General features: G+C 39.0%; 1 protein-coding gene across 5 annotated transcripts in view; it reads right to left on the reverse strand.

Annotated features, from left to right (window-relative positions):
- The window catches only part of MOSPD2 (motile sperm domain containing 2), an 87999-nt gene that overhangs the window by 30073 nt on the left and 37819 nt on the right, over nucleotides 1-20107 (reverse strand). For all 5 annotated transcript variants that reach the window (XM_061408127.1, XM_061408125.1, XM_061408126.1 and 2 more), the window contains exon 8: nucleotides 19978-20102. In XM_061408127.1, coding sequence (XP_061264111.1) covers nucleotides 19978-20102 — 125 coding nt within the window. The remainder of the gene's footprint in view (nucleotides 1-19977; nucleotides 20103-20107) is intronic.

The raw sequence follows: 20107 nt of genomic DNA on the forward strand, positions 1-20107 counted from the left end.
ATATACCACACTGATAAATTAAGAATAAAAATCATATGATGATCTCAATACATGCAAAGAAGGTTTTGACAAAATACCCATGAAAACAGTATGTAGATTCATTGAAAAACTAGGAATAAAACTACCATATGATCCAGCACTCTTACGGCAGAAAGTGAAGAGGAATAAAGAGCCTCTTGATAAAGGTAAAAGAAGAGAGTGAAAAAGCTGACTTAAAACTTAACATTTAAAAAATTAAGATCATGGCATCCAATCCAATCACTTCATGGCAAATAGATTGGGAAACAATGGAAACAGTGACAGACTTTATTTTCTTGGGCTCCAAAATCACTGCAGATGGTTACTGTAGCCATGAAATTAAGACACTTGATCCTTGGAAGAAAAGCTATGACAAACCTAGACAGCATATTAAAAACCAGAGACATTACTTTGCTGACAAAGGTCTGTCTAGTCAAAGCTATGGTCTTTCCCTTATGATTATACAGTGGAAGTGAGAAATAGATTTAAGGGACTAGATCTGATGGATACAGTGCCTGATGAACTATGGACGGAGGTTTGTGACATTGTACAGGAGGCAGGGAGCAAGACCATCCCCAAGAAAAAGAAACTCAAAAAGGCAAAATGGCTGTCTGAGGAGGCCTTACAAATAGCTGTGAAAAGAAGAGAAGTGAAAAGCAAAGGAGAAAAGGGAAGATATAAGCATATGAATGCAGAGTTCCAAAGAATAGCAAGGAGAGATAAGAAAGCCTTCCTCAGTCATCAATGCAAAGAAATAGAGGAAAACAACAGAATGGGAAAGACTAGAGATCTCTTCAAGAAAATTAAAGATACCAAGGAAACATTTCATGCAAAGATGGGCACTATAAAGGACAGAAATGGTATGGACTTAACAGAAGCAGAAGATATTAAGAAGAGGTGGCAAGAATTCACAGAAGAACTGTACAAAAAAGATCTTCACGACACAGATAACCACGGTGGTGTGATCACTCACCTAGAGCCAGACATCCTGGAATGTGAAGTCAAGTGGGCCTTAGAAAGCATCACTACAAACAAAGCTAGTGAAGGTGATGGAATTCCAGTTGAGCTATTTCAAATCCTGAAAGATGATGCTGTTAAAGTGCTGCACTCAATATGCCAGCAAGGCAAGAACACTGGAGTGGGTTGCGATTTCCTTCTCCAATGCATGAAAGTGAAAAGTGAAAGTGAAGTCACTTAGTGGTGTCCGACTCCTAGCGACCCCATGGACTGCAGCTCACCAGGCTCCTCTGTCCATGGGATTTTCCAGGGAAGAGTACTGGAGTGGGGTGCCATTGCCTTCTCTGATACCTAGGTATAAACCTACCTAAAGAGACAAAAAATGTATATGCAGAAAACTAAAACACCAATGAAAGAAATCAAAGGTGACACAGATGGGGAGATACACCATGTTCTTGGAAGAATCTATATTGTGAAAATGACTATACTACTCAAAACAATCCACTATCAAATTACCAATGCAAATTACCAAATTATCAAGATTCAGTGCAATCCCTATCAAACTACCAATGGCATTTTTTACAGAACTAGAAGAAAAAATTTTACAGTTCGTATGGAAACACAAAAGACCCCTAATAGCCAAAGCAATCTTGAGAAAGAAAAACAGAGCTGGAAAAATAATCCTTTCTGACTTCAGACTACTCTACAAAGCTACAGTCATTAAGACAGTATGGTACTGGCACAAAAACAGAAATAGAGACAAATGGAATAAGCAGAAATCACAGATATAAAGTGCCCATAGGTGCATGGGTTTATCTTTGACAAAGGAGGCAAGAATATACAATGGAGAAAAAACAGCCTCTTCAATAAATGGTGATGGGAAAACTGGACAGCCACATGTAAAAGAATGGAATTAGAACACCTCATAACACTATACAAAAAACAAACTCAAAATGGATTAAAGACTTAAACGTAAGGCCAGAAGCTATAAAACTCTTTAAGAGGAAAACATAGGCAGAACACTCTGACATAAATCATAGCAAGATCCTCTTTGACCCACCTTCTAGAGTAATGGATAGGAAAACAAAATCAACAAATGGGATGTAATTAAACCAAAAAGCTTTTACACAGCAAAGGAAACTATAAAAAAAAATGAAAAGACAACTCTCAGAAGGGGAGAAAATAATTGCAAATGAGGCAACTGTTAATCTCCAAGATATAAAAGCTGCTCGTGCAGCTCATTATTAAAAAAAAAAAAAAAATGACCCAATCAAAAAAAGGGCAGAAGACCTAGACATTTCTCCAAAGAAGGCAGACACATGATCAGTAAACACATTAAAAGATGTTCGAGATCATCAAATATTAAAGAAATGCAAATCAAAACTATAATGAGGTATTACCTCACGCTGGTCAGAATGGCTAACATCAAAAAGCCTACAACAACAACAACAAATTCTACAACAAATGTTGGAGAGGGTGTGGAGCAAAAGGAATCCTCCTACACTGTTGGTGGGAATGTAAACTGATGAAGCTACTGTGGAGACCAATATGGAGATTCCTTTAAAATAAACAAACTAGGAATAAAAGTACCATATGACCCAGCAACCCCAATACTGAGCATATACCCTGAGAAAACTACAATTCAAAAAGACACACACATCCCAATGTTCACTGCAGCACTATTTACAAAAGCTAGGACATGGAAGCAACCTAGATGTCCATCAACAGATGAATGGCTAAAGAAGTTGCAGTACATATATACAAAGGAATATTACTCAGCCAGAATAAGGAACAAATGTGAATCAGTTGAACTGAAGTGGATGAACCTGAAGCCTGTATACAGAGTGAAGTAAGTCAGACAGTGAAAGACAAATACCATATATTAACACACATATATGGAATTTAGAAAAATGCTACTATTGAACCTATTTGCAGGGAAGGAATGGAGATGTAGATGAAGAGAACGCACTTGTGGACACACTGGGGGAAGGAGAGGGTGGAATGAATTCAGAAAATAGCACTGACATATATACACTACCATGTGTAACACAGAGAGCTAGTGGGAAACTGCTATATAACATAGGGAGCCCAGCCTGGTGCTCTGTGACAACCTAGAGGGGTGGGATGAAGGGGTGGGAGGGAGGTCCAAGAGGGAGGGGATATGTGTATATGTGTGTGTGTGCATGCATAGTTATGACTTATTTGCAGTGTTAATCAGCAGAACTCTGAAAGAAATTATCCTCCAATTAAAAAATAAATTAACAAAAAAACTATGAACTATCACCTCACACCAATCAAAATGGCCATCATCGAAAGGTCTGCAAACAATAAATGCTGGAGTGGGTTTGAAGAAAAGGGAATCCTCATGAATTGTTGGTGGGAATGGAAACTGGGATAGCCACTATGGAGAACAGTATGGAGGTTCCTTATAAAAAAAGAACAGAGCTACCATATGATTCAGCAATCCCACTCCTGTGCACATATTAGGAGAAAACCATGTTCAAAAGGTTACATGCACCCCAATATTCACCAAAGCACTGTTTGCAATAGCCAAGACCTGGAAGCAACCTACATGTCCAGACAGAGAAATAAATAAAGATGATGTGGTACAAATACTCAATAGAATATTCAGTCAGTTCAGTTGCTGGGTCGTGTACAACTCTTTGCAACCCCATGGACTGCAGCACGCCAGGCTTCCCTGTCCATCACCAACTCCCAGAGCTTGCTCAAACTCGTGTCCATTGAGTCGGTGATGCCATCCAACCAGCTCATCCTCTGTCCTCCCGCCTTCAATCTTTCCCAGCATCACGGTCTTTTCCAATGAGTCTGTTCTTTCCATCAGGTGGCCAAAGCATTGGAGTTTCAGCTTCAGCATCAGTCCTTCCAATGAATATTCAGGACTGATTTCCTTTAGGATGGACTGGTTGGATCTCCTTGCAGTCCAAGGGACTCTCAAGAGTCTTCTCCAACACCACAATTCAAAAGCATCAATTCTCTGGTGCTCAGCTTTCTTTATAGTCCAATTCCCACATCCATACATGACTACTGGAAAAACCATAGCTTTGACTGGACGGACTAGATGGACCTTTGTTGATAAAGTAATGTTTCTGCTTTTGAATATGCTGTCTAGGTCAGTTGCTGCTGCTGCTAAGGTGCTTCAGTTGTGTCCGACTCTGTGTGACCCCATAGACGGCAGCCCACCAGGCTCCCCTGTCCCTGGGATTCTCCAGGCAAGAACACTGGAGTGGGTTGCCATTTCCTTCTCCAATGCATGAAAGTGAAAAGTGAAAGTGAAGTTGCTCAGTTGTGTCCGACTCTTCGCGACCTCATGGACTGCAGCCCACCAGGCTCCTCCGTCCGTGGGACTTTCCAGGCAAGAGTACTGGAGTGGGGTGCCATCGCCTTAGGTTCTGGTAATAATGCCACAGGAGGGTAGGCTCTGGTTAACTGGTTTCCCCTGATGGCAGAACTGAGTCCTCTGGTGTATTTATTTCAAAATGGCTCTTCTTCCAGCTCCCCCTGCAGGAAGTTTTAGGAGATTTTTACCTAGTATTTACTGAAGAAATCCAGTGGAGCTCCTGGAGGTAAATGTCATAGTGTTGTGGAGGCCCTCCTGTTACTGGATCCCTTGGAGTTGTTAACTCTGAGAATTTTCCAGTGAGCCTCCAGCAATCGATCAATTGCCATTTAGGTTTTTAACTCCTGCAGTGAGTCTCCACTCTGGAAAACCTAGACTCCCTACATAGACTTGACTGTCTCTCTAAGTAGTCTGCCTTGTGTCTACCCCTGTCTCATGAATTCAAGAAGAGCTGTTGCTGTCATCACTCTCTTCAGCTTTTTACTTTTAGGACAGGTAGCAACTTCCAAGCATCTAATGTGCAAAACCAGAAACTGGAACTCTCTGTCCACTTTCTAAAAGGAAAGTATTCTGGATTTCTATGTCACCTTTCATGCTCTTTGTCATACTGAAATTTGGATAGCAGGCTATTTCTCCAGATAATCAATGAAAGGCAGAGCAGCAATTTTACTCCTCAACACCTAGGCTCAGAGGAGCAGAAAAAGGAAAACTGTGAGATAGTAAGTTGAGAGTTGAGTCCAGTTGCTCAGTATTACTCAGCCATTAAAAATAAGGAAATTATGCCATTTGCAGAAGTATGGATGGACCTGGGATGATCATACTAAGTGAAGTCAGTCAGAGAAAGATAAATATCATATGATATCATTTATATGCAAAATCTAAAAAAAAAAGATACAATTGAATTTATTTACAAAACAGAAACAAGCTCATAGACTTAGAAATCAAACTTATAGTAACAAAGGGGAAAAGATGGGAGGGGAAGAATAAATTGGAAGTTGGGGACTGACATATACACACTGCTGTATTTAAAATAAATAAAGGGGAGGGGACATATGCACACCTAGGCTGATTCATGTTGATGTTTGACAGAAAACAACAAAATTCTGTAAAGCAATTATCCTTTAATTAAATAATAAATAAATTTAATAAAATACAATAAATAATGAACAAAGATCTACTGTATAGCACAGGGAACTCTACTCAATATTCTGTAATAACCTAAATAGGAAAATAACTTGAAGAATCAGTTCAGTTCAGTCGCTCAGTCGTGTCCGACTCTTTGTGACCCCATGAATCGCAGCACGCCAGGCCTCCCTGTCCATCACCAGCTCCTGGAGTTCACCCAGACTCACGTCCATCGAGTTAGTGATGCCATCCAGCCATCTCATCCTCTGTCGTCCCCTTCTCCTCCTGCCCCCAATCCCTCCCAGCATCAGAGTCTTTTCCAATGAGTCAGCTCTTCGCATGAGGTGGCCAAAGTACTGGAGTTTCAGCTTTAGCATCATTCCTTCCAAAGAAATCCCAGGGCTGATCTCCTTCAGAATGGACTGGTTGGATCTCCTTGCAGTCCAAGGGAGTCTCAAGAGTCTTCTCCAACACCACAGTTCAAAAGCATCAATTCTTCGGCACTCAGCTTTCTTCACAGTCCAACTCTCACATCCATACATGACCACTAGAAAAACCATAGCCTTGACTAGATGGACTTTTGTTGGCAAAGTAGTGTCTCTGCTTTTGAATATGCTATCTAGGTTGGTCATAACTTTCCTTCCAAGGAGTAAACGTCTTTTAATTTCATGGCTACAGTCACCATCTGCAGTGATTTTGGAGCCCCCCAAAATAAAGTCTGACACTGTTTCCCCATCTATTTCCCATGAAGGGATGGGACCAGATGCCATGATCTTCATTTTCTGAATGTTGAGCTTTAAGCCAACTTTTTCACTCTCCTCTTTTGAATAGATGTATGTATATGTATAATTGAATCACTTTGTTGTATACCTGAACTGTGGCTCAGTGGAAGAGAATCCGCCTCTAATGCAGGAGATCCAGGTTTGATCCCTGGGTTGGGAAGATCCCCTGGAGAAGGGAATGGCAACCCACTCCAGTATTCTTGCCTGGAGAATCCCATGGACAGAGAAGCCTGGTGGGCTACAGTCCATGGGGTCGCAAAAGAGTCAGATATGACTTAGCTACTAAACAACAAGAACTACTCTCTAATTTGCAGGACGTGGTGGGGGGCAGTAGTTTAGGGCTTCCCTGGTAGCTCAGCTGGTTAAGAATCTGCCTGCAATGCAGGAGACCCCAGTTTGATTCCTGGGTCAGGAAAATCCATTGGAGAAGGGATAGGCTACCCACTCTAGTATTCTTTGGCTTCCCTTGTGGCTCAGCTGGTAAAGAATCTGCTTTCAATGAGGGAGACCTGGGTTTAATCCCTGGGTTGGGAAGATCTCCTGGAGAAGGGAAAGGCTACCCACTCCAGTATTCTGGCCTGGAGAATTCCATGGACTGTATAGTCCATGGGGTCGCAAAGAGTCAGACACAACTGAGCAACTTTCATTTTCACTCTCAATAAGCACTGTAAATCAACTATACGCCAATAGAAAATAAACAATAAAGGGAAACATTTCTGAATGGCAACATAAACAAAACCCAACCAATAAATCAACCAACCACAAATTAAAAAAAAAAAAACTTAAAAAACAAAGCATGTTTTAAAAGTCCGTAACTGAAAATATGTATTACATATAATAGAAATAAAAACCACTTTTTCTTAATACAGAAAAATCAACAAGAGTAACATCTCAACAAAATAAGGAATAAAGGAATGATGGAGAGTTCATAGAAAAAATAGATTGCGTTTTAAACCATTAAAAAATGCTCAACATCACTTACTTTAATGCAAATTCAAACCATAGTTAAGTATTTTTCACCTGAGACTGACAAAGATTAAAATAAGGAAAATAGGTGGTGTTGGCAAGGATGTGATTCAAGCATTCTCACACATTAAATAGGCACAATCTCTTTACAGGGAAATTGGTAACAGGTATCACAAATGAGCTATTGAAGTTTAAACTAAATATAATGACTGACCTAATGATTTCAACTCAAGGAGTTTATCTTCTACAGATACTGCTGCTTCCATGTATTAAGAACTCGTTATAAGAATATTCACTGAATCAGTGTTAGTAATGGTAAAAGATTAGAAAATTAATGGTATTTAAAAGAGAACATAATAATAATACATCATTAGATCCACACAATGGAATATTCTGCAATGGATTAAAGAATCTATTAGATCTCTAGCAATCAATATGGTATGACCTAAAAATAAATGATATAAAAAAACCACAACAGAATAATATACTACATAGCATATAATGACTACATTAAAAAACAACAACAATGGACTGAGTATTTCTAGAAGAAGAAAAAACTCTGAAGCAGTGACTGCTTGGGGGAATTGGAGTGGCAGTGATTTGGAAAAGGAGACATACTTTTAATTTTCATTGTGCTGTTGTAATTTTCAGTCTTTCATATTATTTCCTTTATTTAAGGAAGTGTGTATGTATTTAGGGGAAAAGTGTACTTTAATGAACAGTAGTCCTATTACTTTTATAACTGCAATTCTGAGGAAATAAATCTCCAACAACAGAGAAGGGAAATAAAATATCTTTTTCTACCCATAAAAATAAAATTAATCGCATGTAGTAAAAACTAGTTTTAAGAAACAACTGTATTGGCAAATTATTTAACAGAACAAACCAATCAAATAGTTATTTTAACCAAGGGTAGTATCTGAAATGAAACATACTTTTTGAAATGAACCATACTTTGTTTTTCTAGGTTTAAAAGTGAAATATAAAGCCTCAGTAGAGGAAAGCAGGAAACATGAAGTTTAAAATAGTGCTTCGGGGGGAGGAGTCAAGATGGCAGAGTAGGAGGACATGGAGCTCACCTCTTCCCACAAATATATCAAGAATACACCTACAATTGGAACAATTTTCAGAGTACATGCTGAACGCTAGAAGAGGACTTTGGGCAGCTGAAAGGACAACAAAGATCTCTGCATAACCAGGGAGAATGAAAGAAAGAAAGAAAAAACAGGAAGCTGAATGGGATCTTGCACCCCAAGGAGGGAGGTGCAAGAGAAGAGAGGGTCCTGTACCTGGGGAAGCCCCCTCATTGGCAGGGCTATTACCTGGGACAGAAGAGGAGTTAGAGAACACAGCAACCAGTCTGTGGCAGGCAGGACAGAGTGAGACCTCCACGGGTGGTCCATGCCACAACCCTGTGCACCCCAGCCTGAGATGTGTTTGCAGATGCAAACAGGCTGGATGCTGGAACGTTGGGTCTGGAGAGAGCAGGCCTGGGGAAAGCCTGCTGCCCGTGGTGACGAGAAAGCCTGAAGGGATAGGAGGGTGGAGCTCTACAACCAGGAATATTTGTGGAAGAAGCCTGGGACGCCATAGAAGCAAAGTGCCATTGTTCAGAGGCATGTAAAGGGTGAGGCTGTCACTGCAGGCTCTTTCAACATGTGTTGATCTTTGCCTTGGTGGACTCCAGGAGGGGCTACCTCCCTGGTGGTCCACATACCCTGACCACTGCCCCAGCAGTCTACTGCCTGAGCAGGCTCCACAGGGCTGGGGGAAGACAGATCCTTCGCTCTTGGAGAGTACACACAGGTCTCAAAAACTGGGCCCCAGGGCAAAGCAATGATTCCATAAGAGTCTAGACCTACTTATGGGTCTTGGATAGTCTCCTGGTGAGGTGCAAGTTGGCTGTGGCTCCCTATGGAGGCAAGAATACTGGTGGCAGAGGCCTCAGGGAATATTGATGGGTATGAGCTTTCCCAGAGGGAGGTCTCCATTTTGGCACCAAGACCTGGCCTTATCCAACAGTCTGCAGGTTCCAGAGCTGAAATACTTCAGGCCAAACAATCAACAAGACAGGAACACAGCGCCACCCAGCATCAGACAGGCTGCCTCAAGTCATACTGAGCTCAAGTGAAGTTAAGTGAAAGTCGCTCAGTCATGTCCAACTCTTTGTGACCCCATGGACTATACAGTCCATGGAATTCTCCAGGCCAGAATACTGGAGTGGGTAGCCATTCCCTTCTCCAGGGGATCTTCCCAACCCAGGGATTGAACCCAGGTCTCCCACATTGAAAGCAGATTCTTTACCAGCTGAGCCACAAGGGAAGCCAAAGAATACTAGAGTGGGTAGCCTATCCCTTCTCCAATGGATCTTCCCGACCCAAGAATCAAACTGGGGTCTCCTGCACTGCAGGCAGATTCTTAACCAGCTGAGCTACCAGGGAAGCCCTTACTGAGCTCAAAGACGCCTCTAAACACACCCCTTGACATGGCCCCACCCACTGAGGGCAGGCACCAGAAACAAGAAGAACTAGGATCCTGCAGCCCGCACAAACACGACAAGCACAGAAGGTTAGACAAAGTAAGATGACACAGAAATATGTTTCAGATGAAGGAACAATGTAAAAACCCACAAGAACAACTAAATGAAGAGGAAATAGGCAATCAAGCTGAAAAAGAATTCAGAGTAATGATAGTAAAAATGATCCAAAATCTTGGGAAAAGAATGGAGGCACAGACCGAGAGGATATAAGAAATGTTTAACAAAGAGATAAAAGATTAAGAGAATGAAGAATTAGAGATAAAGAATTCAATAACTGGGACCTCCCTAATGGTGCAGTGGATAGGAATCCACCTGCCAATGGAGACAATATGAGTTCAATCCCTGGTTGGGGAAGATTCCACATGCCAGGGAGCAGCTAAGCCCATGTGCCAAAACTACTGAAGCTGGTGCACTCTAGAGGCTGCGAGCAACAAGTACTGAGCCTATGTGCCACAACTACCGAAGCCTGTGTGCCTAGAGCCTGTGTTTTGTAACAAGAGAAGCCACCATGATGAGAAGCCCATGTACTGCAATTAAGAGTAGCTCCCCCTTACTGCAACTAGAGAAATCCCACACAGAGCAACAAAGATTCAGTGCAGCCAAAAATAAATCATAATTTTAAAAAATCTAAAAATCAAAAAACACAATACAAATTAAAAATATACTAGAAGGAATTAATAGCAGAATAACTAAGGCAGAGAATGAATAAATGAACTGGAAGACAGAGTGGTGGAAATCACAGCTGCAGAACAAACAAAAATAGAATGAAAACGATAAGAAATGAGAAAGAAAGAGGGAAGGGCCTGAGGAACTATTTGAAGAGATTACAGCCGAAATTCCCCTTGAAAAAGGAATCAGTCACCCAAGAGCACGAAGTGTAGACAGTCCCTGGCAGGATAAATCCAAGGAGGAACACCCTGAGATACATATTAATCAAACTGACAAAAATTAAAATACAGAGGAAAAAATATTGAAAGCAACAAGGGAAAAGCAATAAATAACATACAAGGGAATTCCCATAAAGTTATCCACTGATTTTTCAGCAGAAACTCTGCAGGCCAGAAGAGACTAGCATGATATATTCAAACTGACAAAAGGGAGAAAATCTCCAACCAAAAACATTCTAACCAGCAAGGCTCTTGTTCAGACTCCACAAAGATATGAAAAGCATTACAGACAAGCAAAAGCTAAGTGAATTCAGCATCACCAGACCAGCTTTGCAACAAATGCTAAAGATACTTCTTTAGGTGTTAAAAAAAAAAAAAGGCCACACCTAGAAATATGAAAATCTACATGGGAAAGCTTACCAGTAAACATAGAGTAAAAGTAGGAAATCATCCACACACAAATATGGTATCAAAACCGGCAATTGTGAGGAGAGTACAAATGCAGAAAATGGGCAATGCATTTGAAATTAAGTGAACAGCAACTTAAAACAATGTTGTGTGTATATATATATATATACACACACATATAGATAGATAGCTATATCAAAACCTTATGGGAAGAATTCCCTGGTGGTGTGGTAGATAAAAATCTGCATGCCAATGCAGGAAACACAGGTTCAATCCCCAGCCCAGGAAGATTCCATATGCCTCTGGCAACTAATGCCCATGTTCCACAACCACTCTGTGCTCTAGAGCCCATGAGCTGTAACTATTGAGCCCACAAGCCTCAACTACTGAAGCCTGTGCACTCTAGAGCCCATGCTCTGCAATGAGAAGCCACGGCAATGAGAAGCCTGCACACTGAAACTACAGAGTAGCCCACACTCTCTGCAACTAGAGAAAGCCTGTGCACAGCAATGAAGACCCAGAGCAATCAAAATTAAATAATATTAAAGAAATGTTATGGGAAATGTGAACCAGAAAACTATAACAGATACACAAACAAAATAAAAAGCAATACAAACACTAAATCATGAGAAGAGAACAAAAAAGGAAGGAAAAAGACTTACAAAAACAACTTCAAAAGAATTTTAAAAAGTGGCAATAAGAATATACATATCAATAATTACCTTAAATGTAAATAGGTTAAATGCTCCAACTAAAAAACACAAACTGTCTGAATGGATACAAAAATAAGACTCATATATATGCTGTCTATAAGAGACCCATTTCAGACCTAGGAACACATACAGACTGAAAGTGAGAGGATGGAAAAAGATATTCTATGCGAATAGAAATGAAAAGAAAGCTGGAGTGGCAATACTCATATCAGACAAAACAGACTTTAAAGACTGTTATAAAAGACAAAGACACTACATAATGATCAAGGGATCAATCCAAGAAGATATAACAGTATAAATATATATGCACTCAACACAGAGACCCTCAATATACAAGGCAAATGCTAAGGGAAATCAACAGTAACACAATAGTGGGAGACTTTACCCTTCACTGTTCACCTGAACTATCACAATATTGTTAGTTGGCTGCTGCTGCTGCTAAGTTGCTTCAGCCGTGTCCGACTCTGTGCGACCCCATAGACAGCAGCCCACCAGGCTCCCCTGTCCCTTGGATTCTCCAGGCAAGAACACTGGAGTGGGTTGCCATTTCCTTCTCCATTAGTTGGCTATATCCCAGGAAAAAATAAAAAGTTTAACAAAAAATAGAGAATAAACAAATAAACAGAAAATAATGGGGGACTTTACATCCCACTTCCACCAATGGACAAATAATCTAGACAGAAATTCAATAAGGAACATAGGCCTTAAATGACTCATTAGACCAGATAAACCCAACTGATACTTACATAACACTCTATCTAAAAGCAGCAGAATACACTTTCTTCTCGAGTGTACATGAAACATTCTCTAGAATACATCACATCTTGGGCCACAAATCAAGCCTTGGTAAATTTAAGAAATCTGAAATCATATGAAGCATCTTTTCTGACCACAACACTGTAAGATTAGAATTAAATTACATGTAATAACTGTAAAGAAAAAAAAAACACACACAATCACGTGAAGGCTAAACAATATGTTACTAAACCAATGGATCACTGAAGAAATCAAAGAGCGAATTAAAAAATACCTAGAGACTAATGACTCAGACACGACTGAGCGCCTTCACTTTCACTTTTCACTTTCACGCACTGGAGAAGGAAATGGCAACCCACTCCAGTGTTCTTGCCTGGAGAATCCCAGGGACAGGGGAGCCTGGTGGGCTGCCGTCCATGGGGTCACACAGGGTCGGACACAACTGAAGCGACGCAGCAGAAGCAGCAGCAGAGACTAATGACAATGAAAACATGACAATCTAAAACCTGTGCAAACCAACAAAAGCAATTCTAAGAGGGAAGTTTATAGCAATATGATGTTACCACAGAAAACAAGAAAAATTTCAAATAAACAACCTAAAGCAACTAGAGAAAGAGGAACAAACAAAACCCAAAGTTAGCATAAGGCAAGAAATCATAAAGATCAGAGTTGAAATAAATGAAATGGAGACAAAACAATAGAAAAGATGAATTAAACTAAAAGCAAAAGAGACACTGATGTATAGAACAGTCTTTTGGACTCTGCTGGAGAGGGAGAGGGTGGGAAGATTTGGGAGAATGGCATTGAAACATGTATAATATCATGTATGAAACGAGTTGCCAGTCCAGGTTCGATGCACGATACTGGATGCTTGGGGCTGGTGCACTGGGACGACCCAGAGGGATGGTATGGGAGGGAGGAGGGAGGAGGGTTCAGGATGGGGAACACATGTATACCTGTGGCGGATTCATTTCGATATTTGGCAAAACTAATACAATACTGTAAAGTTTAAAAATAAAATAAAATTAAAAAAAATAAAAAATAAAAAAAAAAAGAAATAAAAGCTGGGTCTTTGAAAAGATACACAAAATTGATAAACTTTTAGCCAGACTCATCATGAAAAAAAGGGAGGGCTCAAATCAGTACAATTACAAATGAAAAAGAAATTACTATAAGCACCACAGAAATACAAAGGATCATGAGAGACTACTACTACACTACTACAAGTGCCAATAAAACAGACAATCTAGAAGAAATGGACAAATTCTTAGAAAGGCACAACCTTCCAAGACTGAACCAGGACAAACTAGAAAATGTGAACAGACCAATAACAAGTGATATTGAAACTGTGATTTTAAAAACGCTCAACAAAGTCCAGGACCACATGACTTCAAAGGTGAATTATATCTCACATTTAGAGAAGAGTTATCACCTATTTTTCTGAAACTGCTGCAGAGGAAGGAAAACTCTCAAACACCTTCTAAAAGGTTTTCATCACTCTGGTATCAAAATCAGACAAAGCACAAAAAAAGAAAATTATAGGTCAATATCACAGATAAACAGACGCAAAAATCCTCAACAAAATACTAGCAAACTAAATCCAACAATACATCATGATCAAGTGGGATTTATCCCAGGGATGCAAGGATTCTTCAATGCAAGCCAATTAATTAGTGTTATATGCCATATTAACAAACAGAAGAATAAAAACCAAATAATTATCTTTGTAGATGCAGAAAAGGTTTTTGACAACATCATGCATATTGATATTACTTTAAATGTAAATAGATTAAATGCACCAACCAAAAGACATAGACTGGCTGGGTGGATGAAAACATGTGCATGTACGCACTTCTACTTACCACATCACTCTGCTTGACCACCCCCCCCAAATTGTATGTAATTATTTTATATTGTTAAGTTAATCATGTTCCCATTATGGCTTGCAATTGTAATTAACTTTTATTTTTTGTCTGGCTATTGACTGTGAAAACTGATAAACATCTTTTACTTTTGTGATTGTATTACTCACTTAATACCACTATATCATGATTGGTACAGAAAAATAATAGACCTCTATATCACCAAAACTCAGGAGCAGTTCTCCTGGGTTCCTTTACCCCACTGCTCTCCACCTGGGTGCCCTTTCCCAATAAAATCTCTTGCTTTGTCAGCACATGTGTCTCCTTGGACAATTCATTTCTGAGTGTTAGACAAGAGCCCAGTTTTGGGCCCTGGAAGGGGTCCGCCTTCCTGCAACAAATGGCGACTCTGGTGGGATTCTTCTTCGCTGAGACTGACATCCTGACCACTCGGGGTACTCAGGGGCCAGCTTGCCTGCCAATGGACCAGACCTAGCGGCCGCAACTGGAACCCTTTTGTCCCTGGTCTCCTCCTGACATGGACAACTGGCCAGAGTGCCCCGACCAGGTAAGGAACAAGAGACTTTACTGACTTCTCTCCCCTTCCCTCTCTTTTTCCTTTCCTTAACCCTTCCTATCCTTCCCCGTTTTTCTAATCCCCCGGTCCTGGATGCAGGAATCTGGTCGAAGGGCCCTCAGCCTGAACTGAGGATAGGAGACTGATCACCTCCTCTTGGCAGAGAACTCGAATTCTGGTTCTGATTTCTGGTAGGGCCGAGTTCCAGTCCTTCCTTCTCTAGAGGCCCTGGGAAAAGTCCCATAACGCCTGGGTATCTGTAGGTGGCAGGAGACGTCTGTAAGGCCACCCCTTTCGCCCCCGTCTTCCGCCTCCTCCCCCTTCTTCTTTCAACCTGGCTTCCTTTCCTCCCTTTGAAATCTTTGATGTTAGTATTCTTGTATTTAAGGGCTTCCCTGGTGGCGCAGAGGTTAAAGCATCTGCCTGCAATGTGGGAGACCTGGGTTCCATCCCTGGGTCAGGAAGATCCCCTGGAGAAGGAAATGGCAACCCACTCCAGTATTCTTGCCTGGAGAATCCCATGGACAGAGGAGCTTGGTGGGCTACTGTCCATGGGTCGCAAGGAGTCAGACACGACTGAGCGACTTTCACTTCACTTTCACTTCACATATCACCAAAACTAGGATCTAACAGAAAAAACTTGTAATCACTTTTTAAAATCCAGATGCATATCAGAATTATCTTGAAACTTTTTGAAAAATACAAATGCTCAGGTATTTCTTTTTCTCTCCAGAGCTCCAGATATGTTTCTAATGAGCAGTCATGTTTAAGAACAACTTGACTATATGATCTTTTAGTTTTATCTAGTATATTTCACTTTTTCTATTTCATATTCAGGGCTCCCATTTCATTTAGTATATGTTCTCTAATTTTTTGATCTCTTTTTTTTATATACTCTTTCTCAAGCCTTTATCAAGTGTAGTAGAAAAACTTTAGTATACACATATGTAAATGTATAATATATATATATATATTTTAGAAAACTTATGAATTTTTGCCTAAAATATTATGATATTTTGGTTAATCAATGAATATAGTAAAGTTGCAGGATATAAAATCAACACACAGAAATCCCTTGCATTCCTATACACTAATAATGAGAAAATAGAAAGAGAAATTAAGAAAACAATTCCATTCACCATTGCAATGAAAAGAATAAAATACTTAGGAATATATCTACCTAAAGAAACAAAAGACCTATATATAGAAAACTATAAAACACTGGTGAAAGAAATCAAAGAGGACACTAATAGATGGAGAAATATACTGTGTTCATGGATTGGAAGAATCAATATAGTGAAAATTTGAATATACTACCCAAAGCAATCTATAGATTCAATGCAATTCCTATCAAGCTACCAACAGTATTTTTCACAGAGCTAGAACAAATAATTTCACAATTTGTATGGAAATACAAAAAACCTCGAATAGCCAAAGCAATCTTGGGAAAGAAGAATGGAACTAGAGGGATCAACCTGCCTGACTTCAGGCTCTATTACAAAGCCACAGTCATCAAGACAGTATGGTACTGGCACAAAGACAGAAATATAGATCAATGGAACAAAACAGAAAGCCCAGAGATAAATCCATGCACCTATGGACACCTTATCTTTGACAAAGGAGGCAAGAATATACAATGGATTAAAGACAATCTCTTTAACAAGTGGTGCTGGGAAATCTGGTCAACCACTTGTAAAAGAACGAAACTAGAACACTTTCTAACACCATACACAAAAATAAACTCAAAATGGATTAAAGATCTAAACGTAAGACCAGAAACTATAAAACTCCTAGAGGAGAACATAGGCAAAACACTCTCTGACATACATCACAGCAGGATCCTCTATGACACACCTCCCAGAATATTGGAAATAAAAACAAAAGTAAACAAATGGGACCTAATTAAACTTAAAAGCTTTTGCACAACAATGGAAACTATAAGCAAGGTGAAAAGACAGCCTTCAGAATGGGAGAAAATAATAGCAAATGAAGCAACTGACAAAGAATTAATCTCAAAAATATACAGGCAACTCCTGCAGCTCAATTCCAGAAAAATAAACGACCCAAACAAAAAATGGGCCAAAGAACTAAACAGACATTTCTCCAAAGAAGCCATACAACAAACATGAAAAGATGCTCAACATCACTCATTATCAGAGAAATGCAAATCTAAACCACAATGAGGTACCATTTCATGCCAGTCAGAATGGCTGCTATCCAAAAGTCTACAAGCAAAAAATGCTGGAGAGGGTGTGGAGAAAAGGGAACCCTCTTACACTGTTGGTGGGAATGCAAACTAGTACAGCCACTATGGAGAACAGTGTGGAGATTCCTTAAAAAACTGGAAATAGAACTGCCTTGTGACCCAGAAATCCCACTGCTGGGCATACACACTGAAGAAACCAGAATTGAAAGAGACATGTGTACCCCAATGTTCATCGCAGCACTGTTTATAATAGCCAGGACATGGAAGCAACCTAGATGTCCATCAGCAGACGAATGGATAAGAATGCTGTGGTACATATACATAATGGAGTATTACTCAGCCATTAAAAAGAATACATTTGAATCAGTTCTAATGAGGTAGATGAAACTGGAGCCTATTATACAGAGTGAAGTAAGCCAGAAAGAAAAACACCAATACAGTATACTAATGCATATATATGGAATTTAGAAAGATGGTAACGATAACCCTGTACGTGAGACAGCAAAAGAGACACAGATGTACAGAACAGTCTTCTGGACTCTGTGGGAGAGGGTAAGGGTGGGATCATTTGGGAGAATGGCATTGAAACATGTATATTATCATATGTGAAACCAATCACCGGTCCAGGTTCGATGCATGATATAGGATGCTTGGGGCTGGTACACTGGGATGACCCAGAGGGATGGGATGGGGAGAGAGGTGGGACGGGGGTTCATGATGTGGAACACATGTACACCCATGGCGGATTCATGTCAATGTATGGCAAAACCAATACAATATTGTAAAGCAATTAGCCTCCAATTAAAAGACATAAATTTATATTAAAAAATTATGACATTTTGATTCCACCTGTTTGACTTAGTATGACTAGAATGCTAGATTTCTAATTAAAAAATAGATATGCAATAAGCAACAAAGTTTTACTGTATAGCATATGGAACTATAGTCAATATCTTCTAATAACCTATGATAGAAAATAATTTCAAAAATAATATATGTGTATTTGTATAACTGAATCACCTTGCTGTGCACCCAAAATACTATAAGTCAACTATTTAAAATGGCAAAGTTCAACAATGCAAAACTGCAATTACTTTTGCACCAACCTAATAACAACAACCTACTATATAGAACAGGGAACTCAACACTCTGCAATAACCTATATGGCAAAAGAATCTGAAACAGGGTGGATATATGTACAACTGATTCATTCATTTTGATGTACATCTGAAACTGACAATAAAAGTTAAAAAAAAATACAGAAATCAATATTTAGGGGAAGAAAAAGAAACATCTTTGAAACCATCTTTAATGACCATCATTCAGTAACAAGAGACTTTTCATTTGGTTTTTCAGATGTCTAGGAATCAAGATACTCATTACCAGTTTAAAGTTCAGTTTGGCTGAAGAAATAATTGTGCATGTCTCTATATGAAAAAATTTCTATTTTTGTTACCCTCATCCCACCCAATTTCCTTTGCAGTGAGTTGAAGTGTTGTGGAGTTCTCTGTAGGACTACGTCCAGTTGTGACAGTCTGGAAACAGTCTCAGACATAAGGATATAAATATTTTATATCTTTTGAAATAAATTTGAGTCTCAGTTCATAAGTATTATCTAGGGACCTCATACTATTCTTCCTTTCTTTTCTTAAAATCATCCTTAGCTGGTTGCCAAAAGCTGCTGAGAACTTTCTGTATAATATACCACTCTCGTGGAGAGTCAATTTTGGTTCAGATACTTTATCCAGTCTTTCATAGGTTCCATATGTATTGTACAAACAAAAGGTTGATAACTTCCCCCCAAAATTACCAATTCAAGGTTTTTTTCTAATGAAAGAAAACATAGAAAAGGATACACAAAAACTTTTCATTTTGCTACTCCTTTGATTCTAGTTGAATGTAGTTTTGCCAGTGCAAAGCAGATTGCAAAAATCAAATAACTGAAGTATTATCAATCAAATTAACCTAAAGCATACAAAATCCATAGGTTTCACAGTTTATTAAAAAAAAGTCATTATCCAATTATGTTTCATTGCCATGGAGTACTAAAAATTTAACACATAGCTACTTACTTCTGGTCTCTTATTTGTAAGTAGCAAGATCATTTCCAAAAAATATTATAGTATATATTAACTTTTAAATTAAAAACTGTTCAACAGTAAATAACTGAAATCAAACTAAAGAGACAACAAAAGGCAATTAAGTGATTTAGTGTCATCCATTATACAATTTATGGGTCATCTCTAGACAGTAGAATACTATGCAGCCACGAATAAGAATAAGACAGCTTATCACATAATGATTTTGAGTGATTTCTAAGAGATTTTATGAAGCAAAAAGCAGCACACACAATAGTGTATAAATACACTACTTGGTTAAAACCACATTGGGAGGGAAAAAGAATTATATATATATGAATACTATAGTTGTTTATATATTACATATTTAGTATAGTTTTTTTATATAGGTAACACAGATCCCTGGAAATTAAAAAAAAAAAAGAAATTAAACTAGAGAGGAGAACAGGATGGTAGCCACATCAGTACAAAGACTTTTTACTGAATACTTGTTTCTGAATACTTTACTGAGTTATCTTTCAGTTTAAAATCATATAAAAACTTGACCTATTCAAAAATAATTTAACAACTCAAAATTTTTAATTAAAAAATGTCTATAACTCTGGTTGCTGTTTTAGAGTATTTATAATTTTTCTTAGGATGTTTAGATATTGCTTTTCTGTTTCTGTTGAGAAAAGAATACAGCCTCATGCATGTGTCATGACCCAGTCTTATTTTAAAAACAGGTTTTAGGTACTGTACTTACAGTTCCACCCATGTGAGGAGGCAGGTATTCTACACTGACATAGTCTTGGATGTCATTTTTACTCGTAAACTTCAACAAACTCACTGCTTCTGGACCAAGCCAGGTTTTCACAATTTTGAAAGCAGCTGAA

Source organism: Bos javanicus, chromosome X (genome assembly GCF_032452875.1).
Source record: "Bos javanicus breed banteng chromosome X, ARS-OSU_banteng_1.0, whole genome shotgun sequence".
In the NCBI taxonomy this organism is placed as follows: domain Eukaryota; kingdom Metazoa; phylum Chordata; class Mammalia; order Artiodactyla; family Bovidae; genus Bos; species Bos javanicus.